This window comes from Mytilus edulis, chromosome 4, assembly GCF_963676685.1.
Source record: "Mytilus edulis chromosome 4, xbMytEdul2.2, whole genome shotgun sequence".
NCBI classification, from domain to species: Eukaryota; Metazoa; Mollusca; class Bivalvia; order Mytilida; family Mytilidae; genus Mytilus; species Mytilus edulis.
Genome location: NC_092347.1, coordinates 64,498,466 through 64,516,760, shown reverse-complemented (window position 1 = coordinate 64,516,760; position 18,295 = coordinate 64,498,466). Strand labels below are relative to the sequence as shown.

The 18,295-nt window shown below is 32.6% G+C and overlaps 1 protein-coding gene across 1 annotated transcript; it reads right to left on the bottom strand.

The window, feature by feature from the left end:
* Positions 1-3,809: 3,809 nt before the first annotated feature.
* On the bottom strand, positions 3,810-12,930 carry LOC139520231 (glycosylated lysosomal membrane protein-like). Its single transcript, XM_071312714.1, has 6 exons — positions 12,775-12,930; positions 10,578-10,862; positions 9,326-9,535; positions 7,675-7,902; positions 6,857-7,137; positions 3,810-5,954 (listed from the first exon to the last, which is right to left on the bottom strand). The coding sequence occupies exons 1-6, from the start codon at positions 12,862-12,864 to the stop codon at positions 5,768-5,770; spliced, it is 1,281 nt and encodes a 426-aa protein (XP_071168815.1). The 5' UTR covers positions 12,865-12,930; the 3' UTR covers positions 3,810-5,767.
* Between the last annotated feature and the right edge of the window lie 5,365 nt (positions 12,931-18,295).

The window sequence follows — 18,295 nt, the reverse complement described above, 5'->3', positions numbered from 1 at the left end:
CACTGGGTCAATGCCAATGATGGTGGACGTGTCGTCACCGAGGGTATTACCAGCCTGGTAGTCAGCACGTCGGTGTTGACACAAATATCATTCAAAAACCAATTGTTCAGAGAAATCAACATCAAAGAAATTTTTAAAAGAAGCAAGTTTCGTAGACTGATGCGATAAATAAATGGTTTTGATATGCTTTAAAGTGAACTTAAGGAGATTATAAGCTTCTTCCGGTTAAGGAAATGGTACTTCCGGTCTCATATTATAGCTTCTTTCACACTGATTCCAAAAGTATATACATAGTTTTATATACTTTTGCCTGTAAACCCGGATATCATTGACCACTTCCGGTTTACAGAAAGTCATTTCTAGTCTTTAGTGATAAATAAATGTATTTAAATTACAAAATGTATCTATTCTGAGTACTTTTTTTATGAAAAAAGTGCAAAAATAGCTACTTCCGGTTTTCTCACAGGAACTCCTATAAGATGCCATTGGATTATTTCAGACCAAATGTAACATTTCTTTATTACAATAAAGCAAACATTTGGCACTTGTTCTTTTATATATACCTTTCAAAATGTTTAATAAAATGCAAAAATAAGCAAAAGTACAAATTTAGAACTTGACCTTGACCTATGACCTTGACCTCATTTTCTAAGTTTGGACCATGGGACCTCAAATAAAAAGGTTCCAGGGTTATACAGTTGAAAGTTTATGAGTTACAAAAACATACCGACAAATTTATTTTGTAAAGGTAGATAACTCCTATAAAATTTCATCGAATCGCTTCGATCCAAATTAGCTAAAAATTCCTTCTACCACTGTGGCTTTCAAATATTCGCGGATGGATGTAAGTAAAACAATAAGTCTTTGGACGCATGCAATCAAGTGGTTTTCTTTATTTGATATTTCATTTAGTTCAAATGTTATTGTCAATGGGAAAAAGAACATGTGTTTTTGTTACAATGTTATTGTTTGCGGAGGGCCTCTTTTCAAAAGTAGTAGAATATTTGTGTTCATATTGTTTTTTTCCTGATTTTTCGCAGCTTTACCTTAGTGTTTCTTATTCATATCTATAAAGATGAGGAGTTCGCCACTGTAATATTTTCCAACACTAAAATAGTGTTGGCTGTAAAACAAAGGTGACATTAAATGAAATTGAAAAGATTAGAGTCCCTGTACTCGGTTTTAAAGTCTGATAAAAAAAAATGCACCGTCAGACATTGAATTCTTTTCAATCGTAAAACAAGGTTATGGTAACATGATTTCTGTACTGAAATTAGCATTTAAAATATATGTATAATTTATATTGTAACATGTTTCGTGACACATATAATTGTTTGTATGTTATTCTGAAAATAGATTGTTCACTATATCCTAGTATAAATTCTTGTTATTTAACTGTTGATCTAATGCTTCTTTTGTTTTTGATTTCGGTGAAATAGTGTGGTTGGTCAATCGCTGGGACGTGTCCCCCAACCCTACAATATCTATAGATAGAGGAAAGTCCGTCTTATCTATTCCCTTCGTTCCTGGGGTATCCAGATTTCCAGATTTACAAGTAATCGTCGGATAGTCCCTTTTTCCTCTAGGCGATAAATACTACTAATGAAACAGGCACCCCTGTGTTGTATCGTTCAATTTTTCGATGTCGCCTTTCATGTAGTTTTTCTTACTTATAGTTATAAAGATGAGGAATTCGCCATTGTAATATATATATCAACTGAACAATAAAATAGTGTTGGCTGTAAAACATAGGTTATATGAAATGAAATTGGAAAGATTACGAGTCCCTGTACTCGGTTTTAAAGTCTGTTAATAAATGCACCGTCAGACATTGAATTCTTTTAAATCGTAAAACAAGATTATGGTAACATGATTTCAGTACAGAAATTAGCATTTTGTATCTATATATAATCTATATTGTAACATGTGTGTCACATATAATTGTTTGTGTGTTATTCTGAAACTAGAGTGTTCACTATATCCTAGTATAAATTCTTGTTATTTAAAACTGTTGATCTAATGATTCTTTTGTTTTGATTTTGGTGAGATATTGTGGTTGGTCAATCGCTGAGACATGTCCCCCAACCCCACATATGCTATTAGATAGAGGAACGTCAGTCTTATATATTCCCTTCGTTCCTGGAGTATCCAGATTTCTAAATTTACAAGTAATCGTCGAATAGTCCCTTTTTCTTTTAGGCGATAAATACTGCTAATGAAACAGGCACCCCTATGTTGTATCGTTCATTTTTTCGATGTCGCCTTTCATTGTAAGGGGCCAAATTGCCTCTACATAATCGAGTGTTGATATCACAACTGAGATGTAAGCGTTTTCCCTGCAAGATGAAGAACAGTTGTGCAAATGTCTACGGAGAACGCCTAATGTTGAACTAGATTTGTTGCAAATATTATTTATGGGGGTGTTCCATTTTATATCTTTTGAAATCTTAATCTCGGGGTACAGGTGTTTTGGAACTGCTTGGAGTATGTGCATGTCCTGTTCGTAAACGGCTTGGAGTATGTGCTTGTCCTGTTCGTAAACGTAAGAGTTTTCACAGCAAATCTTACAAGTAAAATTGATCATAATTACACTAAAATATGCATGACTTACACAAGTATTTTTACTCATAAGAATTTGTTGAGAAAATAGCCCCTGATCGTTTTGTTGTTCCTACCGGCCAACACAATGTTGTACCTGTAAACTTGCGGACAAATAAACTCATCATAGATACCAGGAGTGGACTAAATTTTGTATATAAGCCAGATGCGCGTTTCGTCTACAAAAGACTCATCAGTGACGCTCGAATCCAAAAAAGTTCAAAATGCCAAATAACAAGTTACTGTATTGGTTTATACCATATGTATACTAAAACTTTTCATCTTAATTAATTTAGGTTTTATATCTAATGATAGTTATGCATTGACTGTGTGTCAAGTGTCTTGTATATAATTAAGTAGCATCTTTTGGTTCTAACAAGATCAGTAAGAGTTCGGGAATTATCTTTAGAGAGTTTGTCTATAAAGCAGATTTTGCCTAAATAATTGGATCTAAAGTATTCCAATGTCTAATGGTGTTGGATATTAAGCTGTACATGTATGAAACTGCTCTTCCGTGAGGCTGGGAACAGTATATCTGTTCTTGCGTCAGGTATTTGAAATTGATTGTTGTGTCTGTTTCGATTGTTCTCTGTGTTCTATACAAATTGGAAAATTTAAAAAGTTTTTAAAAACAATTGCCCTCATTACTAAATAATGTGAGTTTGAAAGCCTTTAAAGGTCAGGTGCATGCGACTACAATCTTAATTGACTACGATTGCCAGTTTTCCTCCCAAAGGTTATGAACTATATTCACGAGAGCTGAAAGTGGTATTAACACCAACAATCAATCTAACATGCAAATTTGTTTACATATTGACCTTGTAATGGTTCAAAGGTTTAGGGATGGACAGTTTAAAACAATATGCTAAACCGGTATTTATTTTTGTTTTATATTGTCAGTTGAAAAATATCTCATGCCTACTGTTGACAGGAACAAAAAGTTATCTATTGTTACAAATTTGCATACAAATTACAAATCCTGACCAAGACCAATGTATAAATCAATTCAAACCTCTGGGCTCATGGTTTCTTTTTTAAGAATCAACGCTTATCCATTGTATCTATATCACGTAACCAATGGAGAACTAGACAATTTTTAAGATCAGTTCTTTTTTGGAGTTAACCTTAAAGTAGGGTAAAGAGAGTTCAATGTTATTTTTTTCTTCTTTGTATGATTTTACCAACCAAAACACAAATATCAACATAAATATAATTTTAACTTTTATTTATTAAAGTATAACATACAAACAAGAACAAAGATATCACAGTAAAACAGATAATGTGTACTTGTAAATAGATAGAAGTAATTTCAATGATAATTTACTGATTTCCCCTTGTTTCGCTTTAAACCTTCCATTTATTATTTGTAACTCAACTGAAAATTTGCAATTTTTCCCAGCAACCCTTACATTTGTCAAAACTTTTTTACAGCAAACTTTTTCACATATTTGAAAACACAGTAAACATACTAATAATTCAGCCCATACATTTCTGATCAGATTTCCAGAAATTCTATTCGTACAAAATTCTGGTCTTCAATGCTTGTATTTCAAAATATATAGACAATAACTGTTTAGTGTCTTTAAATATCAGCTGTATTTGTACGAGGCTAGAAAACAAGGTGTATGCGAGCTTTTAGCGAGCTACTACACCTGTTTCGAGCCGAGTACAAATACAGCTGATATTTAAAGACACTAAACAGTTAATGTCTTTTATCCTCCAATTAATTCTGTATATTGTTTGTGTTTTGAAAGACACAAAAACTAACATATTTAGAATTTATTTTGGATTTGTAATCCCTTGAGGCCCTCGTAGTAATATCAAAATCACACATAACGCTGAAGACGGTTTTGCAAAAATGAATCTTGAATGGTCAACAATAATACATCGCTTAAGGTGAATAATTATCTATTTTAACATAACAACTAATTTCAACAGTAAAAACAAATAACAAATCATTGTCAAATTTGAAACAGAAGTGTACGAGTTGTCCTACGCTTCAGACTTGACATTCACTAAACATGCATGCTGAAATTGACATGGTTGACTTTGTAACACAATCATACACAAGTTTTGAAATCGACAATTGTCATCGTCATTGGAATGCAACTGGAATACACATTCTGAGGTCACACAGGTTCAAACAATACTCAATACTCAGTCCGGCAGTGGGCGGAGCTTTAAAGTGATATCTGTATAGTATACAGATACAGCATAGCGATATCTGTATAGTAGGACACCCAATGCAAGATAAAGTGCAATAACCAAATAACTTTGATTTATTCTTCAAGTTCTTTTGACTAACATTTCATTGATTTTTTTTTTATTATCTGAAAATGTGTTTAATAAATCAGATATCATCATATCGTTAAAGCTATTGATTATAAAATAAAACTTATTTTGAAATTAACCTTATTTCAAGTGGAGGATAAAAGATAAAAAAAAAAAAAAAAAAAAATTCAAAAGGGGCATGTGTATTCTCTTACATTTTTACATTTTTTATGTGTATATTTTATATTCGGAACCAATTGATGTATTAGAATTTTAAAAAGTAAACTTCTAAAGATGAAAATAAATTTTTATTAATTTTTAGTCTTTAGTGCTCTTCTGGAGTTACGTAACTTAATAAATAACCATCAAATCTAAACATTTGAAAGCAAGTGAAGGAAAAATAATTACAACTTCTTTTATTTATCATTCTGTGATTAGTTTCACAAAGAATCTTTCCAATTAAGGATGTTGACCTAGGATAAAGGAAAAACTCTTAAAATCATCACTTCGTTTGTGTCCACCATTTTCAAAAATATATTCGAGGCTTCTAGGTTACATAGATTAGTTCCAATCTGTTTCAGGTAAATGTTTAAAATACATTGATGAACTTGACTTTTACAAACTCATAACTGATTAAAAGAGTTATCTCCTTGAACCAAGGTTAACCCCCTTAAGTTGATTGAAAGTATACTGACTAGTTCATGACTTACGATGACCTTTAGTTGTAAGATTTTAACCTCTGTCAACATTAATAATTGTTGGTGGCAGAAACTGCTTTCCTTAGTCTTGCTTTTACAACTTTTGAAGTAGCTGAGACATAAATTAATCTAAGACTTAAAAAGAACAGTCAGTAAAACTAATAAATGAGTATTTTTTTTATCACTTCACTGAATTGTATTCAGTTTACAGACATAGCATTTTTAGAAACATCAACTAATAGAGGATCTGATTTTTTCTTTAGACAGACAAAAATTCCTCCAAATATAATAAGTACAACAGGTATACCAAGTCCAACAGATATCACAACAACCACTAGAGATGATACAGCATCCATTGGAGGTTTGCCGTAACCTAGGGAACCAGTCCTGAAACAAAAAAATACACAACATTCAAACTGGAAAATTAGTGTGGATTCATTTTGATTTTTAAAATACCAGCAATCTAAAATTTTCATTTTTAATCTTGTGTGTTTTGCCAACATTTTCATAAAAAGTGGTGGTATAAACTTTTTCTTAAACAAAACTGTCATCTAAAAATGTATGCAGATTAATGCATTTTACATGAACTTGTATGTCTGTATATATCAACAAATGAAGTAATCCAAACACATCAAAGGGAGACAATTCATTCTATTTTAACAAAGATAATTGCAATTTATTTTCTCATCAAAATTTTACTGTTTGGGCTGGTTTGTTTTTTCTTTTTTTTTTCTCTCTCTGCTAAAAACCTTTTGTGGAAAATTTCACAGCTTACTTGTTAAAAATGTTTAAGTTGGAGATTGCTTATTGTTGTAATCTGTAAATTGACCTAAACCTTTCCTTTTGTTGTATTTTACACAAGGCAGTCCATTTATTTCATCCTCAATCATATGTAAGCTGCATGGCCAAAACTCAGGCCTATGGATTTGTTGGTCATTGTGTTTAAGCCTCCCTATGAACAAGTTTGAGTACATAAAAACCAAAGGGAGGCTTAAACACAATGACCAACAAATCCATAGGCCTGAGTTTTGGCCATGCAGCTTACATATGATTGAGTCAACAAACTTTTGACCTTGAGCACTAACTAGCAACATAATGTTTGCATAAAGTATACAGAAAAATAAGATTTAAAAGATTTACTGAAAAATTTAAAGGTGAAAACCATCTCAGTAAAGCATACATGGATGAAGAGTTGTCTCATTGGCACTCATACCACATCTTCTTTTATCTTTGCATGTACCAGGCTTATAATTTGGTATGATTTTGTCTCTAAAATAATATGTACTAACCAAACAGTGTAATTAGTCTTTGTAAATGTTCCATCTTCACTTAGACCAAATGAAAAGTTTGTAGAGCTAATTCTCAAGTTAGCCATTTTTGCACTTCCAAAGTACGCCAAAACTGCACTTTGGTTTAATAAATACTGAACATCTGTCACTTTGGTCAGACCATAACCTCTGACATAAGTCCCAACGGCTCTTTCACGATATGCTTTAGTATAACACACTGGCTTATGTTGAAGATAACCACCCTGTTCTTCTTTCTCTGGTCTGGTTAGCCAGTTTGATATCTATCAGAAATAAATTGGGTAATATGAGAAATAAACAAATGTAACAAGAAACATAAATGGATTATTATATATGTGGGAGATTGTATTTACAATACACTTATTGCAGAAATAAAAAATTTACAGCACAAAACTCTACAGAACAGGAGGTAGAATTAAAATTGCTGCATCAGTGTTCAAAATATATGAAAATAATAAACTAAACAAGCCCTCATCAAGAGTAACTCGAAAAGTCCAAAATATTGTTTAAAGATGGGTTTTTTTACTAATGTTTAAAATCACATTCCAAATGGCAATGCAAAATGACAAAAATAATTAGTAGTAAATATGATGTGTTTTCTCTTGGAAAATGTAGTAATGGAATAGGACATAAACTATATACCATACATATGTGTGTGTGTTATTGTTTCTACATGTACTTAATTAAGTTTTGAATTATAAGATAGTGTGTTGGCCCTTGTCTTACAATTAAAAGAGAATACACATAGCCAGTGTGACAATTGATATGATTAGAAATAAATACTGCTTTATAATACATACCGTAAACACCCCAGGTGTGTATTCATCATCTATAGACTTGGTCTCATCAAATTTCATATCTCTATCTGCAGGATCAGTACTAAATAATACAGTTTCTAAAGCAAATCTGGATAGTGACATGTTCCCTGTATTAATATTCATCAATTTAAAGTCAAACTGACTGGTATCTTCAGTATACTGTAGATGGGGTAAATCTGTAGCTCTATCCATATGGTCAAAAAACATAAACTGAAATTACAAGTAGAATATATTTTTTTATTGTCATGATTGTGAACCAAATGAAAGTTTTTCCACAGAGTTATCTGCTCTTGGTCTAGGTATTTTAATTTTTGTAAGTTCTTTTGTCCCATTGAATAAATACACTAGCTATCGTACTCCATGTAGTTTATTTATTTCTATATGATGTTGTATTTATTCCATATCAATAACATATTTTCAATCTGTTCAATACAAACACTGATTCATTTTTTGAATTATGAAAAGTGTATTTCTGAAGAAAAAAAATTAGTATTGGTCCAATGAATTTGCATGTTTTTTGTGGTTGTTCAGTTATAGAATACATTTAGGAATAACTTGATTTAAACATAATTATTTTAAGTTTTATTTGGTCGAACACACACAGAAAAAGCATATATTACATGCAAATTCAGGAGGATTACATGTTAGTAATATATATTGTGATTTGATAATAAATCCTGCACCAAGCAGTTCAAAAATTTTAAATGACAAATTTTCTTGAATCTATATGGTGTGAATACTCATCTTTTAAGCAACACGACGGGTGCCGCATGTGGAGCAGGATCTGCCTACCCTTCCGGAGCACCTGAGATCACCCCTAGTTTTTTAGTGGGGTTCGTGTTGTTTATTCTTTAGTTTTCTATGTTGTGTCGTGTTTGCTGTTGTTTGTTTGTCTTTTTCATTTTTAGCCATGGCGTTGTCAGTTTGTTTTAGATTTATGAGTTTGACTGTCCCTTTGGTATCTTTCGTCCCTCTTTTTTAAAACAGTATTTCTATTTGGTTTGGCTGTTATTTGTTTGTTTTCACAATAAAATATATCATTGTAGATTCTGTGTCTACATTTATTCATAATCTGACACAAACATAAATTTACCCTTGAACACCTAATGGATTACAGATTTTTACTGTTCATGCAGTCATGAGTCATTACACTTTGTAAGTTATAAGTGGCTACTTCAAATAACTGAAGATGTATCTATAATAATCTGTTAAACAATTAAAAAAAAAAATATGACCTAATCATTAGTACATCTAACGTTTTTAGTACAATATTTTTCCAGAATTATCTTTCTACAAATTTCCTGTTTGTCAATAAAACTCAATTGTCAGAATGAAACATTACTGGTGTGACTCAAATGATCCAGTCATACACTTAAGCCAAACATAAAAGTATGTGTGTTAACTGTCATGTGATGAAAAAATAGGGATTTTTAAAAATTTCAATAAACTTTTTTACATTGCATTTATGGGAGCAACATTGTGACTTAAACAGTGCTTAATCAAAAACGGTAAAAAAAACTTTAGGGTAGGGGATAAAAATAAGGGTAAGTGGGGATACAGTAAATTCACATACTTTTTTGTTTGGCCTGAACAAAAATGAGCCAATGTATGTGCCTGTAAATTTTAAACTTACTTTAAATTCTAAAGAGCCATTATTTATTGTCTGTCCCATCACAGCTGAACTATTTTTAACCCTCAACTTAATTGCAGAATCTGATGAGATGGCTTTCAGGTCAAACCATTCAAACATTGATCTAGAGAAGTCAAATACTCTAAAGGCTGTTTTGTTCAAATTTAATTTTCCAAGCTCTGCTACATCTGTTGTGTCGTTGTATTGAAATAACTGAAAAGTAAATAAAAAAAATGTACATGTAGGTTATAAAACAAGCTAACTTAATTCTGGTGCACATTTTGTGCCAGTGTTCTCCCCAGGGTCTTAAAGCACAGTGGTACCTTGGTGCTATATTTTCTACCATGGCGCTTTCTTGAATGATTTTATGATAGACTGTATAGGGGCTATGGTGCTATATTTTTTGAAAAAAAACAGTGCTACTTTGTATGTTAATTTCCATGGTGCTATTTAAAAATTCTGGTGCTAATTGTGTGCCTTATATGATAATATATCATGAAAGTGACTTCAAGAAACTAACTAACTCAATGATAATATATTGCGTTGTCTTCAAGAAACTGACTTAATCTAATTGAAGCAGTCAGGGATATAACTCTATAGGGTTAATACAGAAAAATAACATACATTTGTTATTGTGGACTAAAAAATCAAAGAACTGTGATAACATACGTATGTTACATGTATGTTACATGTTTCAAAAGGACAATATATATATCATTACTCTAGTTAAAATGTATAAAAGTTCTATTGATATTGCTTCTGTCTATATGTATACTTAACTATTGAAAGATATAACAGTTCATAGTTTGCAAATTTTGCATGGTACACCTATATGTTATTACAGAAAAATTATGCCTGTAATAACTAAAGAGTGTTATCACAGCTTCTCTATCTCACTTCAAAGCATTTGCTCAGACATAAATCATTCTTAATTACAATGTATTTTAATTTATTGTAAGAAATAATTACCCGAGCATGTAATGAGGTTCAGCGCAAGATTCTCTGTAATTCCCAAGTGTCATATATAATAAGTTATATTCCTTAAATAACCTAGCCTTGTTATCACAGCTAAGTTTCTCCCTTAATAGCCTTGTCTCATTCTGACATTAATCAAAAATATTAATTTAATTAAACAAATAGTTAGCAAGGTTATGCATTCAGTTTCTGCGCAAAGTCTCAAGTGTTCCCTATGCCCCACTATAAATGAAATAATTTTACTAATAACAAACATATATTATTACAGATTTAGATTTACCCTTGTAAAGACAACTCCATAAGAATACAGTATTTTATAACTTGGATCTAGTTTGATTGAATTTTCCATTTCTGTGATATTGCCTGATTTAAAGTTGTCCCAATTGATGCTTATTCCTGCATCTTTTGTTGTTTTCTCCGTCTTGATGACCAGGACTGTGGGAGGTCCAATGGCTGTGAGTATATAATGGAATGTATTTTGATCTCCAATAGCTTTGATGTAAGCCACTCCTCCTGCACAATCTTCCTTTGTGTCATCACACCCAGGATTTAATTCAGTTTGTATCTATAATTGAATCACATATTTTTATAGCCTAAACAATTGTATCATATACATGATATACAGAACTACTAAACTAGACTGTTCAGCATTATATAACCGAAAAAATGAGTGCAGAATAAACATGATTTTCCAATAGACTTTTTTCATACTACATGAACATGTACATGTACATGAACAAATGAATCAACTGTCCTCAAGTACCTGTGACTTTTGTGTCCCAGATGTCCGCGTTCAAGAGTTAAATAATATTTGGCCAATTTCCATTAAAAAAAAATGCATTATCAGATAAAATTTGTTTTATTTTAAGTCAAATTTATATCAAATTGAAATAATTTTTGCTCTGCATCCTTGGTAGTGTGCTTGATTCAAATTCAGCTATATTTCGTAGCAGAAATCTTTCCTATATTCAAAATAAGCTATTTTTGGAAGGCATGTGCGAAATCACAGGACATTTGAGGAACTCTCAGAACAGGAGTTTTCCTAATTTTGGACACACATTACACAAAATCTGGGTCTCACTAATTAGCGACAACAAGCGTCAAGAAGCGACAACAAGCGTCAACAATCGACAAGAAGCGACAACAAAAATTATTTTAGCGACAACAAGCGACAAGAAGACTATTTAGCGACAAGAAAACATTTTTTTTTATTAGATATAAAGAAATTTGTATTTAATGTTTTTTTTTAAATATACGAGCAGATATGTCTAATTAAAAAGTTTATATTAGTATATTGGTAGATGAAGAAATTTAACATTTGTGAAAAAGAAAGAGATTGAGCTTCTTTTTTTTTTATTTTTAAATATGAAGAATATGTATAAGATAATGTATGTATCTGTTTTCATCAAAGTCAAAGTATGAATAAACGAATGGAGATATTGTAACACAATTTGTGTTTCATATCATTAATTATTATTATTATTACTGGAGTATTAATGATCATTAATTAGGAAATTCATTAAGAAGGAATTAATTCTTATCCTCCTGTTTGGTTTCAATTCTTTGCATTTCACAATTTGTGTCAATATTTTCAGGACAATGATGCACAAGTAATTCATTTTGCGAGCTTAATACATATTGCACGAAAAGAGTTTTAAAAAACAAATTATAAGATAAATAATATGTTCTAAAACACAAGGAAAAGTAATTTCATAATACAATAATTAAACGTAATACTGGCTGTTATTCATAATAGATGATAAAATATTATGTAAATAATGTTTATCAATTTTAACTTTCTTGTCGCTAAAATTATTTTCTTTTGCATGTTCTTTTAATATTTATTGCAATAATTAGTTTTGATTAAAAAAAAAAATGTTTTCTTGTCGCTAAATAGTTTCTTGTCGCTTGTTGTCGCTAAAATAATTCTTGTTGTCGCTTCTTGTCGCTTGTTGACGCTTGTTGTCGCTAAAATTCTTGTTGTCGCTAATTAGTGAGACCGCAAAATCTTAACATGCTTAAGGGTGAAACCATACAAACAGATATTTTTATGAAATAAAAGTATCTTATGAATGTGTTCACACAATATTATCCAATACACCTTATCGCTATTTGTCCACCATTACTGGATATCACGCAGGTTCCCGTAAAATTTTGACATCATAAAGCAAAATATACCTGTAACGCCACAAATTTTATGGAAAAGTAATTGTTGTTGATGTCAAAAGTTGAAGCGGCAGTGTCAGCCGGGATTAGCGATAAGGTGTATTATTAGCTTTATCAGTTGAATGAAGTGAATTCATAAGTCTTACATATAGGTGCGCGGATACACCGACTGCACCGTACATGTATAAATTTTAAGTTCTAATACCGAATATTTTTTTAGTCTTGGTTTTAAATTTCTCTCATATATCTCATTATTTGACAATAATAATTGAAATATATTATTTCGTCTTAAAACAAAATCATAGTCTTACCGTTCTTAATGCAACTATTGTCTCCAATAGAACAATAACAAGCAGAACAACTGAAAAAACTTTTGAAACAAATGTTACGGTTACCGCCATCTTTAAACTGTGATGATCACATGATTCATTATCAGCTGAGCGTCAAGTGATAACCAAAAGGTATGTTTTATACCCGCATAAAACTTTTAAAGTATAACGGACTGAAAAGAACTTTATTTTTTCTTTCAAATGAACTGTCAGAGGTTAAAAACATATTGTTTTGAAATAGATAAATTAAGTTTTAAGTAAAAAGTTAAATTTCGTAATGGTCCATTTAAAAAATATTCCTCACAAAATATTTTGCCGACCCTAAGTCTTGAGGGCCTGGACCGGGTATTGGGAGCATGGGAGAGAGGGGCGGGAGAAGATAGAGGGGGAGATAGAGAAGGGAGAGAGGGGCACCGGGGAGGAAGGAGAGAAGGGGCAGGAGAAAGGAGAAAAGAGTATAGAAGGAGACCGTGAAAAATGTGTATTTTAAATTTTTAATATTAAAATTTAGCAGGAAAACAATTATTTAATAAATGAGTGAATCAAAAGTTTCAAGAAAGTGGTAATAAAAAGTAAAGCAACAAAAAAAAAAAAAAAAAAAACCGACTCCGACAAAATCTAAAAACGGAAAGTCCTTAAAAGAGGGACGAAAGATACCAAAGAGACAGTCAAACTCATAAATCCAAAACAACTGACAACGCACGATGGCTAAAAACGAAAAAGACAAACAAACAACAGCACACACGACACAACATAGAAAACCAAATAATAAACAACACGAACCCCACCAAAAAACTAGGGGTGGTCTCAGGTGCTCCGGAATCTAACTGCAAAATCAAACAAATATATAACAAAACGGTTATATTCCGAATTGGTTCAGCTAGGCATTTTCTTATGCAGAAAATGGTGGATTGGACCTGGTTTTATGGTTAGCCAATCCTCTCACTTGTATGACAGTCGCAGAAAATTGCGCATAGTAACGGAAAAATTATTCCGAACCTTTTCACTAATTCATTACGATCTCATATATATGGGAAAAGAATAAAAAAACTAACAATTTCCAGGATTTTATTGTGAACCTGTGCATGTATATAGCGACACATGTCACCATCCTTATTTTTTTTTTAGATAAATAGCTTCAAAGTGGCCGATATGCATAGAATTTGGCAGAAAAAGGATGACATTACTTAATATAGAGTAACGGTTTTTTATTTCCCCTGTCTGCTTTCGTAAATTTCCTATTCTAACTGATTTAGTTTGATTTCCAACTAACAGGGTGGAGTCTGAGATTCAGCTTTCAAAATTTCATTGGGTGAACAATGATTTTCAAGTACAATTTGAATTGATTGATTTGAGGTTGCAAAATGTCCGGTGGCAAATATTTCAGGCATGTTCAGGACCATACAATACAATTTGAAATGGATGTGTCTAAAAAAAAAAAACACACATTTCTAGATCTAATGCAGCCATAACAAAGGTTACAAAATCATCCCATCAGTTATAAAAGTGAAAGATAAAATAATACATGTTTTTAATGTAGTATATTCTCTGTATGATGTAAACGTTTGGGTAGTGTGCATAGTTGCAGACAAACCTTGCAAACTGTATTAAATGTAAGTTCAATTAACATTCTGTCTTTCGTGAAAAATGATATAATAAAAAAAAATCTGAGACCATACATGCATCCTCTATAATAGGTAAAACACTTGGTGCATTATAAAATTTCCACCTTGAACTTGTACACTGTAGAAAAAGGAAGTCAGACATCGTGGAATATAGTTGGGAAATCTCAATTGTAAATCATGTCCAACTCAACAACAAAACACACCCATCCCTGTAAACCCAAGTGTAATTAACATGAACCAAAATGATATTAAAATGTTTACGTGTTTTCAGTTTGTTTCTGAATTTGAAGAAATATATCAAACAAATATATATCTCTTTTATTTTGTTTTGGCGTTCGGAGCGCTTTTCTTGGTTTACCTTCGACAATTATTAAAATAATTAAACAATTATTCGTTTATTGTTGGCCACTGAGTTTTATTTAATGAATTGTGTGATTGCAAATTTCAAGAAATATTTTTTAAACTACTAAATTGAAAGAAAAAATATGTAACGGGGTCTGAGAGATATAATTTTATTTCGTCCCAACGGATGCGCATTAAGTGTTGACATCCCAAAATGACAGGCCTTTGCTAACTTTTTTCTCATTCCGATGTTGCTGTCCTGTGTAAACTGTAACTTTAAGATTACAGTATCGGAAATCTTTTCGTTTACAAGCTTCCGGAACCATATTTTTCTCATGCTGTACAGTCCAATATTATTCCAAAACTGGTTACACTTGGAACATATAGGAAAAGTTGTGTGCCAAAATAACCAAGTTCAAGGACAATGTATTATTCTTCTTTGTTAATTCCATTCCAAAAATCATGTTCTGCCTGATTTTCAAAGACTGCTTGTGCTATGTATTTTCAACAAATTATATCCCGTATTATTTGTCAAAAGAATTTTATTTTTCTATTTAGCAAGAAGCGTTTTTTTTGTCAACCATTACAAAACGAATTGGTTTCTTACGAAATTGCTCAAATAGTGTCAGAAAAATTCCCCGTATTTTCACAAATCAACCTTCGTTTCTATAGTTTTGATTTACAGGGGCGTAGCAGCCGGCTGCCGTACCAATAATTGTCGTTGATACGGCATGCCGTACCTATATTTTTCATAATTTATTGAAAAAACAAAGTTTTTACAGGGAAAAACAAAGACAGAAAATCCCATTTTTGAGTCATAGGCAATGTAAACGGTATACATTTATTAATACTGGTTCAATAGAAATAAGGGGATGTGGTAGACTAGTAGCCAATTAATGAGACGAGTTGAACTCTTAATCCAGGTTTCACAATTTGTTAAAAGTAAACAGTTATTGTAGGTCAAACTGAGTACGACATTCAGAATGGAGCCTATGCTCACACAGATCAGCAAGCTAAAAAAAAAGTGGGAACCGAAATGAAAAAATAAATTATAGAAAACTTTTTTAAAATACTTTTTTATGTCTAGATGATGCAACCTTAGCCTACCAGTTACGATATTTTTGTGTAGCTGTACTTTATGTGAAAGATTTTTAAAACTTACCACGATTTCTTTAGAAATGATGGTGAATTTGGGATGTCCCTGTCAGAATAGGCTGAAAATGTTCTATTTTCCTTTGTTCATACATTGTCACAAAAAATGTCAGTATTCACCTCAAAAGCTAAAACAACCTTTAAACATACTTATTAAGAAGTGTCTCTGGCCTTTGTTAGTCTTGTATTATTTTAACTTTTAGTTTCTTGTGTACAATTTGGAGTTTAGTATGGTGTTCATTATCACTGAACCAGTATATATTTGTTTAGGGGCCAGCTGAAAGACGTACGCCTCCGGGTGCGAGAATTTCTCGTTGCATTGAGGACCTGTTGGTGGCCTTCTGCTGTTGTCTGCTCTATGGTCGGATTGTTGTCTCTTTGGCACATCATCCCCATTTCCATTCTCAGTTTTAGTTACGATACTGTTGTCAGTTCACTATAAAGATTGCTTATTTTAGCTTTAATATTGATACACTTACAGGGTCTTTGCATAGGAATTAAACACGTTTATTCTAAAACCAGTTGTTGGCATGATACAAGTTATGTTCTTTTCATGCATATATTTCCGGGCATCCTGGAGTTTCTCCCTACATTGAAGACGTACCCGTTGGTGGCTTTCGGCTGTTGTCTGCTCTATGGTCGGGTAGTTGTCGCTTTGACACATTCCCCATTTCCTTTCTCAATTTTATGATGGTATACTACATAACCCCTAACGACAGTGGTTGTGCTTGATATTCATATGATGAAGACGATATCATTACTTAGTTTAATTCAGGTCTCGAGCTCGCATGTCAGTAACTGGAAGTCCTTTGTTAAATTATGTATCATTGTTAATTAGTTTAGTTTCTTTTGTTACCTATTCTTACATCGGACTCGGACTTCGCTTAAGCTGGGGTCACACATTCACGATTTGTACTGCCGTCCTTGACAGGACCATTCCCGATTAAAATTTGTCAAAAGTCTGATCAAGATCCTGTGAATCGTGGATGGAAATTCGATTTGTATCTTTCTCCAGGTAAAATTCGACCGCGAGTCTGTCACGACTGCGTCCCGATTCTACCGAATGTAATCCGACAGAGATCAGATAGTGACAAAACAGTGAACCGACGCTGACGGAAGTTATCCGTTCGAAAACTGTCGGCATAATCGGGATGATCAGGTACTGTCGGAGCGTAATCCTATCACGGTCCGCTCTAACGCATTGCAAACGGCTTTGTCTGGTCTCAGTCGTATTGTATTCTGTTATTGTCGGGACTTCTCCAGATCATTCCCGTTCCACAGGACACCGTCCCGAATACACAGAACATTGTTAGGAATTCGATCCGATAAAGCAGAATCTGTCACGACATAGGCACGATTGTAATCCGACTAGACAAAATCGGCTGAGTTTCCCCGAATGTTACGGGACGCACCTAACTGTCGGGGTGCTTTGCCGAACTATTAGGACCCTTCCCGACCAGTAGGAATCTGTTACGAACTAAAACGACTGCGTTCAGACAATAATAGGACATTCCAGATAATTGAGGATACTAATCCGACTTTTTCACTTCTCGTGTCGTATCGCTGTCTGATCTCAAACGGGAGCAATAATCGGCAATGTGTGAACCCCGCATCAACTGAGTTTTACTGTGCGTAATGTGTTTGTTTTTCTACATTGACTAGAGGTATAGGGGGAAGATTGAGATCTCAAAAACATGCTTAACTCGCCGCATGTTTGCGCCTGTATCGAGTCAGGAGCCTCTGGTCTTAAACAAAACTTTCCAATAGTCTAAAACAATGAAATTTCGAACCATAAATTCGTAAAACAGCCTTTAAAAGCTACTTTCGAAATGAAAATAAACTTCTTAAAATTAGCATAAAAATCTCTGTATTAAATTACGATTAATTATAATACGTTTTAGTTAAATAAATAAGTTTCGAAAACGTCAACACTTGGCCTTACTTTCTATTTAAATTTTGGCAGCGGTTCGTTCCCCTAGTAAAATGACGTGAAAGTGACGTCAGTGCAGCGTTTTTGAAAGGTTATAAATATAATACCCGCGCTGCACGGGATGCTCTTGGAAAGATATCTGCATATAGTATCGCCTATTCTAGACGATCCGGTACGTAGTAAATTTGCTGCTTGGTCCTTTTTATAGACTTATATATATATAAGGCAGCAACCATTTGATTTTCTGGGGGGGGGGGGCTATGGTTTTTTTTTCTGGACACATTTTTTTTTTCGCTTGCGGCGAAAAACAATCTATTTTTTTCGTGACAAGTCGAAAACAATTTTTTTTTCTTTCAATTTTAGCATTAAATATAGTGGCATGCAGCTGAGGGTGAAAAAAACAATTTTTTTTTCTCAGAATCAAAAACAAATTATTTTTTTCTCCAAAAACTGG

Coding starts and splice junctions, on each gene's coding strand:
- LOC139520231 (XM_071312714.1), bottom strand. CDS start 12,864: ATGGCGGTAACCGTAACATTTGTTTCAAAAGTTTTTTCAGTTGTTCTG. Junction 10,863..12,774: donor CAATAGTTGCATTAAGAACG/GTAAGACTATGA, acceptor ATTCAATTATAG/ATACAAACTGAATTAAATCC. Junction 9,536..10,577: donor ATGGAGTTGTCTTTACAAGG/GTAAATCTAAAT, acceptor TTTACTTTTCAG/TTATTTCAATACAACGACAC.